This window comes from Bos indicus x Bos taurus, chromosome 12 (assembly GCF_003369695.1).
Source record: "Bos indicus x Bos taurus breed Angus x Brahman F1 hybrid chromosome 12, Bos_hybrid_MaternalHap_v2.0, whole genome shotgun sequence".
Taxonomy (NCBI): domain Eukaryota; kingdom Metazoa; phylum Chordata; class Mammalia; order Artiodactyla; family Bovidae; genus Bos; species Bos indicus x Bos taurus.
Window position 1 is genome coordinate 70356403 of NC_040087.1, and position 19075 is coordinate 70375477.

Below are 19075 nucleotides of genomic sequence, written 5' to 3' on the forward strand. Positions count from 1 at the left end.
TGGATTTTTTTACCAGCTGAGCTACCAGGGAAGCTCCTCCAGACACATGGGAGAGACAGTTTCCTCATGCACTTTCATGTATCTAGAATCCTGCTGAGGTGAAGAAATAAGATGTTTCTTTTTTGTAGGTTACAGGTGGGCTGACTCTTTAGGGAAAAAGCTGGTACTGCAGAACAGCTCTAAAAGGCCCATCTGAATGTTTCTGGTTTATGCTGAGGCCCTACTTGCTTATCCCTAGTCCTGGAAAGAAATCAGATTGAGTGTTAGAAATGGAATGGCTGATAAGCTTATAGTCATAGTTTGTATTGTTGAGTGATCTTGTGGGATATATGATATATAGAAAATGACTTGCCTTTTAATTATCTTTCCACAACTGTGGTAAAATAACTTGTGGCTTTTGATCATTGATTTTTTAAAAAGTTGCAACAAAATATACACAACAAAATTTACAGTTTTAACTCTTTTTAAGTGCACCATTTAATGACATCAGGTACATTCACATTATTGTAGAGTTATCACCATTATGCATCTCCAGAACTTTTTCATCTTCTCAAATCTGCACCCATTAAACACTAAGTTTCTACTCCCATCCCTTCACCACCATCACCATTCTACTTCTCTTTATGAATTTCACTACTCCAGGTGCCTCATATAAGTGAAAGCATATGATGTCTGGATTATGTCACCTAGCACAATGTTTTCAAGGTTTATCCATGTTGTATCAGGTTTCAGAATTAAATTCTTTTTTAAGACTGAATGATATTTCATGATAGGTATGTACAATATTTTGTGTATTCATTCATCTGTTAATAAACATTTGGGTTGTTTCCATCTTATATCTATTGTGAATAGTGCTGCTATGAACATAGGTAAACAAATATCTGTTCAAGGTTGTGCTTTCAGTTCTTTTGAGTACATTCCCAGTAGTGGAACTGTTGTGCTATATACTAATCTTATGTTTAATTTTTTGAGAAACCGCCATACCCTCTTCAATCATGGCTACATAATTTTATATTTTCTACTTGATCACTTACTTTTCTCTTTAACTTGAGAACTAAATGAAAAGTTTTCATGAATTCTGACATTTTGTTTGGATCCATGGCTCCAGTTGGTAGTCCACTGAAACATCTTACAGTGGTCACTTCAGATTCCTGATCTCTAGGGCATATTTTGCAACTTTTTACCAAATAAAGGGATCATGTAAAACAGGCTATTTTTTGTAAAGTCAGACATTAAAGGCCATAGATTCCTCACGAGAATATTATTTTGAACACTATTCTCTGCTCATTTTATTGTATATTATTTTAAAACATTTGTTTAAAGAATTTAATAAGTATTTATTTTTGTCTGTGCTGGGCCTTTGTTGCTTTGTATGGGTTTTCTCTTGTTTCCTTGTTGAGGGCTGCTCTCTAATTGCAGTGTGCAGATGGTTTCTCTTATTGTGGAGATGACTTCTCTTATTGCAGAACACAGGCTGTGGGGTGCTCGGGCCCAGTAATTGTGGTGCACAGGCTTAGTTGCCCTGCAGCATGTGGGATCTTTCCAGATGAGGGATCAAAACTGTGTTCCCTGCATTGGCAGGCAGATGCTTAACCACTGAACCACCAGGGAAGTCCTCTGCTCATATTGGAATGAGGAAATTAAAGTCAAAGTTCTTAAATGATTTCATATACAGTGTGATTGATTCCAAGTCCCCTAATTTCTAGTCCAAGTCCTCTAATTTCTTGCTTTAAGGCAGTTTCTCCACTCTCATCTAGTTAGGCTCACATTTACTTTATTTTGCTCCTAAATCTAAACCTATACCCTTTACACTCTGGGCAGACCCAAGTTAATTGAGAAACAGGGTGGGGGATTTTTTTTTTTTTTTCCTACCTCCTACTCCTCCCTTTGCTGTCCTTCTAGGTGGGGCTTCTGCCACATTGAGGAGATAAAGGATGAACATGGGTCCCTAGAGCCCTGCTGTCAGGGGTTATCCTGCTCATCCTGATACCATGCATGACCCCAAGAAAGTGTTATCCAGTTTGCTATGTTTTAAGTGTGAATTTGTATCAACATGGGAATCCAATTCTCTGTCTCCCTCTCTTATTTCAGACCCTTCGCCTGAGTAACTCGGCCATAGGGAAGACCACCACAGGCCAGATAGTCAACCTGCTGTCTAACGATGTGAACAGGTTTGACAGGGTAAGTGACCAAGGGATCCTCTTCATTTCTCACTGGGTTCAGCTTTTTGGGAGCCAAGTGCCAGGGTTTGGTGTCAGCCAGGGTTCTGTTGAGAACCGAAGATAAGGGTTGTTGTTACCCAGCTCTCATCTCTTCTGCGTGCAACTTACATGTAAAAATATATATTGTCCTGTGGATAAGAATTTTGTTTTTCTAATACTAGATAGGCAGCAGTGTTCTATCCCAGCTCGGTTAGTGTCCCTAAAGGTCCTCCTGGTGTAGCCCTTCTTGCCACATGCTGTCAGTGTTGCTGAACTGTCTCCCTCCTCCTCTGGATGATGAAGGCTTGGTGGGCAGGGATTGTTATTTCTCCTGTGCCCTGTTCAGTGCTGCTGCACAGGGAGCCTGTGAGGAATATGCAAAGTAGGTGTTCTCCAGCCAGACTCAACTTCCTCTCAGCTGCCAACTCCACACTCTTTTTTCTTTTTACACTTACCTTATGACTATGCAGTACTTGTTTCCACTGTTTCACATCAATTTGCCATGAAGTGATGGGACCAGATGCCAAGATCTTAGTTTTCTGAATGTTGAGTTTTAAGCCAACTTTTTCACTATCTTCTTTCACTTTCATCAAGATGCTCTTTGGTTCTTCTTCACTTTCTCCTTAATTGTGGTGTCATCTGCATATCTGAGGTTATTGATATTTCTCCCAGCAATCTTGATTCAAGCTTGTGCTTTTTCCAGTCCACCATTTCTCATGATGTACTCTGCATATATTTTTGGGCTCCAAAATCACTGCAGATGATGACTGCAACCATGAAACTAAAAGATTCTTGCTCCTTGAAAGAAAAGTTATGACCAACCTAGACAGCATATTAAAAAGCAGAGACATTACTTTACCAACAAAGGTCCATCTAGTCAAGACTATGGGTTTTCCAATAGTCATATATGGATGTGAGAGTTGGACTATAAAAAAAGCTGAGTGCCAAAGAATTGATGCTTTTGAACTGTGGTGATTGAGAAGGCTCTTGGGAGTCCCTTGCACCACAAGGAGATCCAACCAGTCCATCCTAAAGGAAATCAGTCCTGAATATTCATTGGAAGGACTGATGCCAAAATTCTAATACGTTGGCCACCTGATGGGAAGAACTGACTCATTGGAAAAGACTGTGATGCTGGGAAAGATTGAAGGTAGGAGGAGAAGGGGACAACAGAGGATGAGATGGTTGGATGGCATTACTGACTCAATGGACATGAGTGTGAGAAAACGCCAGGAGTTGATGATGGACAGTGAGGTCTGGCATGCTGCAGTGCATGGGGTTGCAAAGAGTTGGACATGACTGAGAGACTGAACTGAACTGAATGCAGTACTAGGATGCAATCTCAAAAATGACAGAATGATCTCCATTCATTTCCAAGGCAAACCATTCAATATCACAGTAATCCAAGTCTATGCCCTGACCAGTAATGCTGAAGACGCTGAAGCTGAACAGTTCTATGAAGACCTACAAAACCTTCTAGAACTAACACTCAAAAAAGATATCCTCTTCATTATAGGGGACTGGAATGCAAGAGTAGGAATTCAAAAGCTACCTGGAGTAACACAAATTTGGCCTTGGAGTACAAAATGAAGCAGGGTAAAGGCTAACAGAGCTTTGCCAAGAGAACACATTGGTCATAGCGAACACCCTCTTCCAACAACACAAGAGAAGACTCTATACGTGGACATCACCAGATGGTCCATACCGAAATCAGATTGATTATATTCTATGCAGCCAAAGATGGAGAAGCTCTATACAGTCAGCAAAAACAAGACCAGGAGCTGACTGTGGCTCAGATCATGAACTCCTTATTGCCAAATTCAGACTTAAATTGAAGAAACTGGGGAAAACCACTAGGCCATTCAGGTGTGACCTAAATAAAATCCCTTATCATTATATAGTGGAAGTGACAAATAGGTTCAAAGGATTGGATCTGATAGACAGAGTGCCTGAAGAACTGTGGACAGAAGTTTGTAACATTGTACAGGAGGCAGTGAAGACAATCTGCAAGAAAAAGAAATGCAAAAAGGCAGAATGGTTGTCTGATGAGGCCTTACAAACAGCTGAGAAATGAAGAGAAGCTAAAGGCAAAGGAGAAAAGGAAAGATATATCCATTTGAATGCAGAGTTCCAAAGAATAGCAAGGAAAGATAAGAAAGCCTTCCTCAGCAATCAATGCAAAGAAATAGAGGAAAACAGTATAGACTGGGAAAGACTATAGATCTCTTTAAGAAAATTAGAGATACCAAGGGAACATTTCATGCGAAGATTGGCTCAATAAAGGACAGAAATGTTATGGACCTAACAGAAGCAGAAGATATTAAGAAGAGATGACAGGAATACACAGAAGAACTGTACAAAAAAGATCTTCATGATCCAGATAGCCACGATGGTGTGATCACTCACCTAGAGCCAGACATCCTGGAATGTGAAGCCAAGTGGACCTTATAAAGAATCACTACAAACAAAGCTAGTGGAGATCTTGGAATTCCAGTTGAGCTATTTCAAATCCTAAAAGATGATGCTGTGAAAATGCTGCGCTCAATATGCCAACAAATCTGGAAAACTGAGCAGTGGCCACAGGACTGAAAAAAGTCAGTTTTCATTCCAATTCCAAAGGAAGGCAATGCCAAAAAATGTTCCAGCCACCACACAACTGCACTCATCTCACACCCTAGCAAAGTAATGCTCAAGATTCTCCAAACCAAGCTTCAATAATACGTGAATCATGAATTTCCAGATGTTTAAGCTGAATGTAGAAAAGGCAGATGAACTAGAAATCAAATTGCCAACATCTGTTGGATCATAGAAAAAGCAAGAGAGTTCCAGGAAAACATCTGTTTTTTCTTTATTAGCTACACCAAAGCCTTTGACTGTGTGGATAACAACAAACTGTGGAAAATTCTTAAAGAAATAGGAATACAAGACCACGTTACCTGCCTCCTGAGAAATCTGTATGCAGGTCAAAAAGCAACAGTTCTAACCGGACATGGAACAACAGATTGGTTCCAATTGGGAAAGGAATATGTCAAGGCTGTATATTTTCACCCTGCTTATTTAACTTATATGCAGAGCACATCATGCAAAATGCCAGGCTGGATGAAGCACAAGTTGAAATCAAGATTTCTGTGAGAAATATCAATAACCTCAAATATGCAGATGATAGCACCATTATGGCAGAAAGTGAAGAAGAACTAGAGAACCTCTTGACAAAAGTGAAAGAGGAGAGTGAAAAAGTTGCCTTAAAACTCAACATTCAGAAAAAGAAGATCATGGCATGTGGTCCCATCTCTTCATGGCAGATAGGAATAGGGTAACTGACTTTAATTTCCTGGGCTCCAAAATCACTGCAGATGATGACTGCAGCTATAAAATTAAAAGACACTTGCTCCTTGGAAGAAAAGCTTGACCAACCTAGACAGCTTATTAAAAAGCAAAGATATTACTTTACCAACAAAGTCTGTCTAGTCAAAGCTATGGTTTTTCCAGCAGTCATATATGGTTGTGAGAGGTGGACTATCAAGAAAGCTGAGCTTTGAAGAATTGATGCTTTTGAACTTTGGTGTTGGAAAGGACTCTTGAGAGTCCCATCAACTGCAAGGAGATCCAACCAGTTAATCCTCAAGGAAATCAGTCCTGAATATACATTGGAAGAACTGATGCTAAAGCTGAAGCTCCAATTATTTGGCCACCTGATGGGAAGAACTGACTCATTTGAAAAGACTGTGGTGTTGGGAAATATTGAAGGCAGGAGGAGAAGGGGATGTCAGAGGATGAGATGGTTGGATGGCATCACGGACTCAATGAACATGAGTTTGAGCAAGCTCTTGGATTTGCTGATGGGTGTGGAAGCCTGGCGTACTTCATTCCATGGGGTTGCTAAGTGTCAGACATGACTGAGTGACTGAACTGAATGAAGATAATGGTGACCTCCTTCAAAAGGTCCTGTGTATGCACTGCCACAGTCAGTGTACCCAACCCTGTAGCAGGTCACAGCCAACCCATGCCTCTGCCAGAGACTCTTGGACACTCATGGGCAAGTCTGGATTAGTCTCTTGTGGTGTCACTGCTTTTTTCTCCTTGGTCCTTGTGCACACAAGGGTTGTTTTTTTTTTTTTTTCCCCTGTCCTCCAAGAGTCTGTTTCCCCAGTCCTGTGTAAGTTTTGGCAGCCCTATGGTGGTGTTAATGGTGACCTCCTCCAAGAGGGTTTATGTCATACCCAGGTTTGCTGCACCCAGAGCCTCTACCCCTGTGGCAGGCCACTGCTGACCTGTACCTCTGCAGGAGACCCTCAAACACTCAAAGGCAGGTACTGGCTCAGTCTCGGTGGGGTCTCCTGGTGTGCACAAGATTTTGATGGCCACAGGACTGGAAAAGGTCAGTTTTCATTCCAATCCCAAAGAAACTCAATGCCAAAGAATGTTCAAACTACCACACAGTTGCATTCATCTCACACACTAGCAAAGTAATGCTTACAGTATGTGAATGGTGAACTTCCAGAAGTTCAAGCTGGATTTAGAAAAGGCAGAAGAACCAAATTGCCAACATCCATTGGATCATAGAAAAAGCAAGAGAGTTCTAGAAAAACATCTACTTCTGCCTTATTGACTATTCCAAAGACTTTGACTGTGTGAATCACAACAAACTGTGGAAAATTCTTTAAGAGATGGGAATACCAGACTGCCTGACCTACCTCCTGAGAAATTTATATGCAAGTCAAAAAGCAAGTTAGAATTGGACATGAAACAACAGACTGGTTCCAAATCGGGAATGGAATGTGTCAAGGCTGTATATTGTCGCCCTGCTTATTTAACTTATATGAAGAGTACATCAAGCGAAATGCTGGGCTGGATGAAACACAAGCTGGAATCAATCTTCTGTTTCCAGGAGAAACAGCAATAACCTCAGATATGCAGATGACACCACCCTTGATGAAAGTGAAAGAGGAGAGTGAAAAAGTTGCCTTGAAACTCAATATTCATAAAACGAAGATCATGACACCTGGTCCCATCACTTCATGGCAAATAGACGGTGTAACAATGGAAACAGTGACAGACTTTATTTTCTTGGTCTCCCAAATCACTTCAGAGGGTGACTGCAGCCATGAAATTAAAAGACACTTGCTCCTTGGAAGAAAAGTTATGACCAACCCAGAGAGCATATTAAAAAGCAGAGACATCAAAGGACCTTTTCTGACAAAGGTCCTTGTAGTCAAAGCTATGGTTTTTCCAGTAGTCATGTATGGATGTGAGAGTTGGACTATCAAGAAAGCTTAGCACAAAGAATTAATGCTTTCAAACTGTAGTGCTGGAGAAAACTCCTTAGAATCCCTTGAATAGCAAGGAGATCAAGCCAATCAATCCTAAAGGAAATCAGTCCTAAATGTTCATCGGAAGGACTGATGCCAAAGCTGAAACTCCAATACTTTGGCCATCTGATGGGAAGAACTGACTCATTGGAAAAGACACTGCTGATGGGAAAGATTGAAGGTGGGAGGAGAAGGGGACAACAGAGGATTAGATGGTTGGATGGCATCACTGACTCAATAGACATGAATTTGAGTAAACTCCAGGAGTTGGTGATGGACAGGAAGGCCTGGTATGCTGCAGTCCATGGGGTCACAAAGAGTGGGACACCACTTAGTGACTGAACTGGACAGAGATCTCTTCAAGAAAACTGGAAATACCAAGGGAACATTTCACGGAAAGATGGGCGTAATAATTGACAGAAATGGTATGGACCTAAGAGAAACAGAGCATATTAAGAAGTGGTGGCAGGAATACACAGAAGAACTGTACAAAAAAGATCTTAATGACACAGATAAACATGATAGCATGATCACTTACCTTGAGCCAAACATCCTGGAGTATGAAGTCAAGTGCGCCTTAGGAAGCATTACTACCAACAAAGCTAGTGGGCATGATGGAATTCCAATTGAGCTATTTTAAATCCTAAAAAATGATGCTGTTAAAGTACTCCACACAAAATGCCAGCAAATTTGGAAAACTAAGCAGTGACCACAGGTCTGGAAAAGGTCAGTTTTCATTCCAATCCCAAAGAAAGGCAATGTCAAAGAATGTTCCAGGTACCACACAACTGCATTCATTTCACATGCTAGCAAGGTAATGCTCAAAATCCTTCAAGCTAGGCTCCAACAGTGCACAAACAAAGAAATTCCAGATGTATAAGCTGGATTTAGAAAAGGCAGAGGAATCATAGATCAAATTGCCAACATTCCTTGGGTCATAGAAAAAGAAAGGGAATTCCAGAAGAACATCTACTTTTCCTTCATTAACTATGCTAAAGCCTTTCATTGTGTGGATCACAATAAAATATGGGAAATTCTTTAACAGATGGGAATACTAGACCACCTACCTGCCTCCCAAGAAACCTGTATGCAGGTCAAGAAGGAAGAGTTAGAATTGTACATAGAATAACGGACTGGTTCCAAATCAGGAAAGGAATATGTCAAGACTGTATATTGTCACCCTGCATATTCAGCTTTTATACAGAGTACATCATGTGGAATCCTGGGCTGGGTGAAGCTCAAGCTGGGATCAAGATTGCTGGGAGAAATATCAATAACCTCAGATATGCAGATGACACCACCCTTATGGCAGAAAGTGAAGAGGAACTAAAAAGCCTCTTGATGAAAGTGAAAGTGGAGAGTGAAAAAGTTGGCTTAAGGCTCAATATTCAGAAAACAAAGATCATGGCATCTGGTCCCATCACTTCATGGGAAATAGATGGGGAAACAATGGAAAGAGTGACTTACTTTGTTTTCTTGGGCTCCCAAATCACCGTAGATGGTAACTGTAGCCATGCGATTAGAAGACGCTTGTTACTTGAGGAAAAAATGTTATAACAAATCTAGATAGCCTATTAACAAGGAGAGACATCACTTTTTTGACAAAGGTCCATGTAGTGAAAGCTATGTTTGTTTTTTCACTAGTCTTATATGGATATGAGAGTTGAACCATATCATGAAGTCTGAGCACAAAAGAATTAATACTTTCAAACTGTGGTGCTGGAGAAAACTCCTGAGAGTCCCTTGGATAGGAAGGAGATCAAACCAGTCAATCCTTAAGGAAATCAACCCTGAACATTCATTGGATTGACTGATGGTGAAGCCAAAGCTTTAATCCTTTGGCCACATGATGTGAAGAGTTGACTCACTGGAAAAGACGTTGATGCTGGGAAAGATTGAGGGCAAGAGCAGAAGGGGACAAGAGAGGATGAGATAGTTGGATGGCATCCCTGTCTCAATGGACATGAGTTTGAGAAAGCTCTTGGAGATGGTGAAGGACAGGGAAGTCTGGTGTGCTGCAGTCCATTGGGGTCACAAAGAGTCGGATATGACTAAGTGATGAACAACAACTTCTCTTTCAGTTATTCATTCATCAGACATGAAATCAGGTACCTCTTCAATTTCAGGGATGAATAAGGCTTAGTTTCTGCCCTGGAGAAGTCAAAGCTCATCAGGGAGGTAAATACACACGTCATTACTGGAGAGAGTGGTAGGTACCATAATGTAGACTTTCCTGGGGTTGCAGGGAGCCCCAGGGAAAAAGGCGTCTGAATTTTGGGACAGAGAGTTTAGGAATGTCCTGTGACCATCTGCATTGTTGACAAAATCATTTTCCTTCCAGTGTGCCTGTCTGCTTCTTCCTGGACATCCTGAACCCAGCCTTGTGCTGCCCCAAAACAGCATCATCTGGGGAGGATGCTTCGATTTCTGCTTCAGCAGGTTTAAAACCCACTGAGATCATTTCTATTTAGGCTCCTGTCTCTTCCTTCAGAGCAGATTGTTTCTAAATTGTGTGCTTATGGTTTTGCTTTTATACAGTTCTAGGAAGACTTTGTCTTTTTCTTTTAAGGTAATAGTACGCTTGCACATCCTGTGGATTGGGCCACTTAATGCTATCACAGTGATCATCTTGCTCTGGATGGAAATAGGAATATCATCTCTTGCCGGGATGGCACTCCTCATTATTTTTATGCTTTTGCAAAGCTTCTCTGGGAAGTTGTTTTCATCACTCCGGTAAGAGAAACACTGGTTTAAAAAAACAGATGATGTGTACTTGGTGAACCCACAGTCTACTCTATGCTTTTGTTAAAACAACAACAACAACAACCTTCTTTGATCTCTTTTTCTGCATATCTTGTAGACCCTTCAGGCTTAGCTAGTGGAGGCTCCATCCTTAAACCAAAGACTGATCTTGACGGGGGAAAGGTGAAGCCATTTCCTGGCTCTTCTTGGAACTGTACTTGAATAAGTATAGTGTCTGTAAGCAGAATTTACCTAAGTCCAGGTTATTTAAACATTATTAAATAGTAATCATCCTATAGGCCCAATTCAAGCTGCATATATTTTTGCTATGCTTGTATTAGGATCATCTTTAGTTATTTAAATTCATGTCTTGTTTTTAATTCACTGTTTGCATTAAGTTATCAGAACTCCAAGGGCATAAAGACATAAATTTATAAAGCCCCACAGTTTGTTTGTTCCCCACAGTACCAGCAGCTTATGTGATAAAAGAGTGTCTAGTGATGAAGGGTCTAATGGTGATGAGTTAGACTTGAAGCATATATCAGGGGATTGGAGGTGTGTTGTTCAGATTGTCAGGTGATGGAGATGTACTGTTTGAAGCACATTGAGCTCTTTTCCTTTCTTTTTTTGGTGACTTTATGCATGTTATTTTTCTCTACTTGGAATTTTATTTCTTATCTTTACCACAGAAAGATGTTCCTTATCCTTTGAAGCCCCGTTTGAGTGCTACCAGGTCTCTGAAGCTTTTCTTGCTCTCCTTTCCCAGTGGTATTCACAGCCCCATCTTTTCTGCTTCCCAGCACCTTAATCCTATTTTATTATAGCACATTGTCTTTCCATTAGATTCGGGTGTCTTCTGCCTTCCCTAGCTGACCACAACCTCCTTGGGCAGGTGGATTGTACCTGACTTACTTCAGGTCTTCCTTAGCCAATACTGCAAGTTCTCCAAGTTATTTGTTGAATTGGGCTGCATGGTTGACTTCCTAATTAAAGTCTTCCTCTGTTTGTACTTTGAGTAGGACCTGCCTGTGTTGTCAGCTTAGGGGAGCTGTAGGAAATCATTTGATCCCTGGTCTCTGACTGTGCCAATGCTGCTGTCGGGAAGGAAATTTTTGCTGTGATCACTAAGGCTCATTTCTCATGTTTGTTCCCTTAGGAGTAAGACTGCAGCTCTCACAGACACCAGGCTCAGGACCATGAATGAAGTTATAACTGGCATCAGAACAATAAAAATGTATGCTTGGGAAAAGTCATTTGCAGAGCTTATTACCAGATTGAGAAGGTAACTTTCTGAATATTTCAAACCACAGTTCATAGTTTTTTATTTCCTGTTTTTACTGAATGGTTTAAAAGTATTACTGTTCTTTTATTTACCATCCTCCTAAAGGAAAAATATATGTGCTTCTTTCTTATATAGAAATGAAATTTCACATATTAATACCCCAAATCTCAAGGAAGCAATGATCCTAAGATGTTCATATTTGAGTTGATGATGTTTAAACTAAAACTACAATTTATGTTAATATAGAACAAATGGGAAGATTAGAGAGAGTGGGTATATTTGTATTGGGCCAAACTTTATGATTCAGTATTTTTTATTCCAAACAGAGCCATGAAAATACCTTTCCTTTTGAATTTGCTTTAGGTTTATAGAAATTTTGTCCATCTTTTATTTAAATATCTGATGAGTGTTTATATTCCAGCACAAGCTATTCATAATTCTCTGGCTGCATCCTGTTACCTCTCACCTTCGTACCTTTGTAAGGGCCCCTCCCTCTGCTGGGAATACACTTTCTCATCTTCCTTCTTCTCTGGCTTCCACCAGCCCTAACTGACTCCCACTCATCTTCTCAGCGTCCATGTATGTGTGAATTGTCCTGACTTTACTGCTCTGGGTTACAAATCTCTGCTCTGTGTTCCCATGGGGGCCATGCTGGCTGCCTCTGTCTAATGTCTTGGTGGACATATGAAATCTTAGTTCCCTGACTGGGGATCAAATCCATGGCTGCTGCGTTAGAAGCATGAAGTCTTAACCACTGGACTACCCATTTTCTTTTCTAAGTTCATGAACTCCTGGAAGGGACAAGTTCTCTTTTTCTGTCATCCTCAAGGTACCCTACACAGGATTTGTGATTACAAATGCTTGTTGAATGAATGTTCAAACTCAACTGTTATTGACTCAAAATGTTTAAAAGTGTGACGTTAATCCTCCATTTAGTTGGGAGAGTGAAGCGATGATGAAGTGTGTGGTCCTTGGGTCAGGGCAGAGCCCCAGGTGTGCTCTGTATAGTGTCTCCATGATGTGAGGGATGGTTCATCTTAATCTGTGTCCACTCTCTAGAAAGGGGCCACTCACACAGGGCATTTGAATTCATAGCTTGGATGTTGATGCTTCTTTTAAAATCTATTCCCGTCTCTCTTTTACAGGAAGGAAATTTCCAAGATTCTGAGACGTTCCTACCTTGATGGAATGAATTTGATATTCTTTGACACTGCAAGCAGAGTCATCCTTTTCGTCACCTTTACCACCTACGTGCTTCTTGGCAACATGATCACAGTTAACCAAGTGTTTTTGGCCATAACACTGTACCAAGTTGTGCAGTTTACAGGCATCCTCCTCTTCCCCACAGCCATCGAGAACGTAGCATCAACAGTCGCCAGTGTCCGAAGAATCAAGGTTTGGTGAAAGATAACTTTTTAAAGTTTTAGGTAGATTTTAGGTAAAATGGTTCCTTTTATTTGGTGTCACTGTATGCCAGTTAGGTGAGATTTAATGTTTTGGACATAACTGGTAGCTGTTCCAAAATGTCATACATACTCCCCTCTCTTCTTTGGTAGAATACATTACAAATAATATAAGATCACTGCTCATTTATGAGCAGCAGTAGCAGTGGCACAGGGTTCTTGATGTACAAGGGATGGCTGCAGGGCAACTAAAATGTCTAAAAGCAAAAGAAGTAAACAGATTGCATCTCCTGTGTTAACTTTAATGACTAGCAACTGTGTTCAGTCCTGGGGTGAATTGGATTCCTCTCTGAGTCTGGAGGGAAAGAACTTGCTGAGAGGTCCTGCTCCTTGGACAGGAAGAGTGGCCTCAGATTCACTTAATTCACTGTTTAAAAATGGTTTCTTTCCTCTACAGATGGCTTGCTTGTTGATTTCTGAACATGTCTTTTGGATCTGACTTGTCCTCTTTACCCTTACTCTTTAATCCTATCTCTAATTGGCTTCTTCCTTTCAGATTTGTGATTTCCACCATATCCACTGTCTCCTTTTTTTCTGTCTCTGTATTGCCAAGGGCAAATAATTTACGTCACCAAAATAAGAGCCTGGCATACAGTAGGCTCTAAAGTACTTGCATGTTTATGAGTAGGTCTAAAATGAAGGTAAACTGGCTCTGTGAGCCAGCCTGGGCATGACTGAGTATCTGGGCTTTATAAAATATTTAATTGCTTTTGTCCTTCTCCTCAGTGATGGGCAGACAATAACAGATCTATAGTGAAGTTAGATAGGTTTGGGTGCGATTTTATTTTATTTTGGGGTCTTATCATAAAAGTTGATTTTTTTTTTTTTATGATGAAGTTTCTATATACTATTTAAAAAATGATTACTTACAAAGCAGATCAGTCATACAGGGTTAGTTCTGGTCCCCTGAGTTTTGTCATTCTTTCTGCCAGGGGCTTCTAGCAACACTGTTAAGGGATGGTCCATTCAGTTCAACAATTTTTTTTTTTTTTTTCCCTTAGCTTTTGCATCTTGAAAGAAAACACTTAGGAATATTCCTGGACCATAGTCACATTGTCAATGACAGGGTAATGTGTCCAGATGGAGGCTTCATACATGTGCTGTACTGCTGTGATTTTGTTACAGCGCTGTGATTTTGACACAGCCACTATCTTTGATCGCTGTTGCCAGGGCTCACTGTGTGGTCTGGGTACACGCAAAGGCTTACAGGGTTTCTCATTTAATCCTGACAGCAATTGAATGAGATTAGCATGTGTCCCTGCTTTACAACTAAGGAAATGGGTTTCTGTATCAGGTGAAACAACTCACCCATCCTCAAATAGCCTGTAAATGACATTCTAGCTGCTGCTGCTGCTAAGTCATTCAGTCATATCCGACTCTGTGCGACCCCATAGACGGCAGCCCACCAGGCTTCCCATCCCTGGGATTCTCTGGGCAAGAACACTGGAGTGTGTTGCCATTTCCTTCTCCAATGCATGAAGGTGAAAAGTGAAAAGTGAAAGTGAAGTCACTCAGTCGTGTCTGACTCCTAGTGACCCCATGGACTGCAGCCTACTAGGCCCCTCCGTCCATGGGATTTTCCAGGCAAGAGTACTGGAGTGGGTTGCCATTGCCTTCTCCATGACATTCTAGGATCCTACCCAAAGCCTGGTTTCTTAGCCATTGTTACATTATTGTCTTCTTAGTACCTTCTGCCAAGTGGAGTAAGTCCTTAAGTGTGATTTACATCAACGAGTCTCACTCTGAAGATATGCAAAAGTTCCCTGCTTCCTGAAAAGTTAAAATTTTTAACTGTTAGCTCCACTGTCCATTCTGTTTGTTTCCCAGCACTTGGACAAGTGAGGAGGGAGGGAGGTGGTGAGGTTGTCTCTGTGACTGCCACAGTCACCCCCACTTTGGGGTCTTGGCTCACTCTGTTGGGCCCCCTGGGTCACCTTGTCTTCTCTTGTTGATTTAAGTAAATACTGCTGAGCCTCCAGTAGCCCCATGAGCCTCTCTCAGCACTTTCATTCACGATGATCCAGGGCTTCCATTTATGTACACAGCCAGTCCCGTGCCACCCAGCATCATGTCGGGTGGGCTGATGTTGACTCCCTGGTAGTGTTCCAAGCCCTGTGACAGCTGACTGTGTCTGGTAGACTGTGTCTGATTCTTTAATGTAGTGCCTGGACCATACCAGACATACCATGGGCATCAAATTCATACTGGATTGACTGAAACAACAGTTACAGGAAATGGCTGGGAGCCTACAGAGGCCCAGGGTGGCTCAACCTGCACTAGAAGCCAGAGCAATGCAGAGGGAGGGAGCAGACTGGGGTTAGCATTCCTGGAACATTGATCTTTGGTGTGTATGTGTGGTAGTGTGTTTCAACTTAGGGGAGCTGGATCTTATCAAGAGTGGAAATAGATCTGAATCTTCCCTTTGTTTTCTGTGTCTGTCAGTGGGCCTGCTCTTTAAAGAGAGGAGTTGTGGCTAGCACAGCCTGGTGTTCATGTAGACTGCTGGCCTGACACCTGGTCTGGGCTCTTGAGTCTTGTAGATAAATAGGAACACTCAGTCTAGATTAACAAACTTAGTCTGAAAGTCTTGCCAGCCATCATGAGATAAAAGAAGACTAAAACCATCAGACTTTATGCTAAAATGTATCTGGAGTCCAAAGATGATCTTGACACAGAATTTCCTCCTGTTTGGAGTTGGTCAGTCTTTTTTCTCTTTTTTTCTTATTTTCATTTTATTTATTTATTTTTAATTGGAGGATAATTGCTTTACAATGTTGTGTTGATTTCTGCTGTACAAGATAGTGAATCAGTCATAATTATACATATATCCCCTCTTAAACCTCCAACTCTTTTCAATCCTGTGGACTGTAGCCCACCAGGCTCCTCTGTCTGTGGAATTCTCCAGGCAAGAATACTGGAGTTGGTTGCCATTTCCTTTTCTAGCAGTTCTTCCCAACCCAGGGATCGAACCTGGGTCTCCTGCATTGTAGTCAGATTCTTTACCATCTGAGCTACCAGGGAAGCCCTATTTTCATTTTATTTATTTATTTTAATTGGAGGATAATTACTTTACAATGTTATGTTGGTTTCTGCCATGCAACATCATGAATCAGTCATAATTATACATATATATCACCTCCCTCTTAAACCTCCCTCCCCTCCACATCCCACCCCTCTAGGTTGTCACAGAGCACCAGGTTGAGCTCCCTGTGTTACAGAGCAACTTCCCTCTAGCTAAGTTGCTCAGTCATGTCCAACTCTTTGCAACCCCCTGGACTGTAGCCTGCTAGGCTCCTCTGTCCGTGGGACTCTCCAGGCAAGAATACTGGAGTGGGTTGCCATTTCCTACTCCAGGGGATCTTCCCAACCCAGGGATTGAACCCGTGTCTTCTGCATTGTCAAGTTGATTCTTTACCACTGAGCCACCTCTGTTTTACACATGATGTGTATATATGTCAGTGCTATTTTTCTCTCTCAATGTATGTCCCACCCTCTCCTTCCCCTGCTGTGTCCACAAGTCTGTTCTCTACATCTGCTTCTCCATTCCTTCCCTGCAAATAGATTCATCAATATCATTTTTCTAGATTCCATATTTATGCATTAATTTATGATATTTGTTTTTCTTCTTCTGACTTCTCTGTATATAACAGGCTGTAGTTTCATCCACCTCACTACAACTGACTCAAATTCATTCCTTTTTATGGAATTGCCAACATTCGTTGGATCTTAGAGAAAGCAAGGGAATTCCAGAAAAACATTTATTTCTGCTTCATTGACTATGCCAAAGCCTATGACTGTATGGATTACAACAAACTGGAAAATTCTTAAAGAATTGGGAATACCAGACCATCTTACCTGTCTCCTGAGAAACCTGTATGCAGGTCAAGAAGCAACAGTTAGAACTGGACATGGAACAATGGACTGGTTCAAAATTGGGAAAGGAATACAACAAAGCTGTATATTGTCACCATGTTTAACTTATATGCAGAGTACATCATGAGAAATGCAAGAATGGCATTTGTGAGTTGCAAACAGGAATCAAGAATAATCAAGGTTGCTGGGAGAAATATCAGCAACCTCAGATATGCAAACGATACTACTCTAATGGCACAAAGCAAAGAACTAAAGAGCCTCTTAATGAGGGTGAAAAAGTAGAGTGAAAAAGCTGGTTTAAAACTCTGTATTAAAAAACTAAGACCATGGCATCTGATCCCATCACTTCATGGTAAATAGAAGGGGAAAAGTTCTAAGCAGTGACAGATTTTCTCTTCTTGAGCTCTAAAATCACTGCAGATGGTGACTGCAGCCTTGAAATTAGAAGATGCTTGTTTCTTGGAAGGAAAGCTATGACAAACCTAGACAGCCTATTAAAAAGGAAAGACATCATCTTGCTAACAAGATGTAAGGTCTGTATAGCCAAAGTTATGGTCTTTCTAGTAGTCAAGTATGGATGTGAGAGCTGGACCATAAAGAAGGCTGAGCACCAAAGAATTGATGCTTTCAAATTGAATGTGAAAACTGAAAGTGAAGTAGCTCAGTCGTGTCCGACTCTTTGCAACCCCATGGACTGCAGCCTACCAGGCTCCTCCGTCCATGGGATTTTCCAGGCAAGAGTACTGGAGTGGGGTGCCATTGCCTTCTCCAATAGGAACTACAGACATACTTTATTTGCTAGTGGCTGATTCTGCAAGGAGATCCAACCAGTCCATTCTGAAGGAGATCAGCCCTGGGATTTCTTTGGAAGGAATGATGCTAAAGCTGAAACTCCAGTACTTTGGCCACCTCATGCGAAGAGTTGACTCATTGGAAAAGACTCTGATGCTGGGAGGGATTGGGGGCAGGAGGAGAGGGGACGACAGAAGATGAGATGGCTGGATGGCATCACCGACTCGATGGATGTGAGTCTGAGTGAACTCCGGGAGTTGGTGATGGACAGGGAGGCCTGGCATGCTGCAATTTATGGGGTCACAAAGAATCGGACACAACTGAGTGACTGAACTGAACTGAACTGATACAGCAGCAGCAGGGATTTTAAGATGGGCTTATAAGGTATACATGAACAGAAGTGGGAAGTGGCCAAGCTGTTACTTTGTATTGTGCCTGTGCAGTGCTATAGATGATCTCAGCCATTACATAATCATGTAACATCATTGTTTCTAGAAGTGGGGCAAAAGAGCCAGACCATTGCCATCTTGGCTATTTAGTATTTTTTATAGGAGAATAATCTGCTTTACTGAGTCTATTGATTTTAATACTAATCTCATCTAAAAATACTTTCACTGTAATAACCAGATGTGTTTGAGCAGGTGTCTGAAGACTGTGGTTTAGTCAAGTTGACATAAAATTAACCATCACACCCTCTTTAATTCCCATATCTTCCTTTGAGCTCATGGATGTGACTTTGCCCTCACTAAACCACATGTTTGTGGATTTCTTTCCTTCCCTGAACTGCAGACTTATCTAAAGGGCAGATATAGTGCCTCATTCATCTTTGTAGTCCTCACAAATAGCAGGTGCCCAGAAAGTATGTAACTGAAAGAACCATCCAGCTCCATCATGTCTGGTAGGGATTCTGCAAATGGCTAACCATTAAGTGTGGTTTTAGTGCAAAAAGTGTTAACTCTTATTCTTTGGTGGATTATGTGGTGCACCAAAGAGTGTAGCACAAAAGGGGTGCTAAATAAGGTTTTTATGGAATTGTGCTCAAATATTTGGGTAGGATTTTTTTCCCACCAAAATTCAACTGAACTGTGTCTGAGGCTTGAAATTCCTTCCTATGTAGATGTGTGCAATAACATTAACATTATGACCTGTTGAGAACTTTGAATTTTCCTGGTGCTGACTTTGTCAGGTTTCTTTGTGTCCTGGTAAAGGAAGCACCTTTGATTTGGGAAAGAAACACCAATTTTCCCTCATGTACATAAAATTTCTGGCTGGAAGATGGCCTAGGTATTGAGATCTTTTTGACAGTCATTTTCAGTAAATGTGGGACAAATGGCCAAGAATAGAGTGATGAGAAGGGTTAGTGTCAGAATGGCAAACTGCTTCCTGGTGGGTTGAAATCATTATTGAAATATA

The 19075-nt window shown here is 41.2% G+C and overlaps 1 protein-coding gene across 3 annotated transcripts in view; it reads left to right on the plus strand.

The window, feature by feature from the left end:
* The window catches only part of LOC113902484 (multidrug resistance-associated protein 4-like), a 327639-nt gene that overhangs the window by 88186 nt on the left and 220378 nt on the right, over positions 1–19075 (plus strand). For all 3 annotated transcript variants that reach the window (XM_027557819.1, XM_027557818.1, XM_027557820.1), the window contains exons 6-9: positions 2092–2181; positions 10080–10243; positions 11409–11534; positions 12680–12929. In XM_027557819.1, the coding sequence (XP_027413620.1) occupies positions 2092–2181; positions 10080–10243; positions 11409–11534; positions 12680–12929 (630 nt within the window). The remainder of the gene's footprint in view (positions 1–2091; positions 2182–10079; positions 10244–11408; positions 11535–12679; positions 12930–19075) is intronic.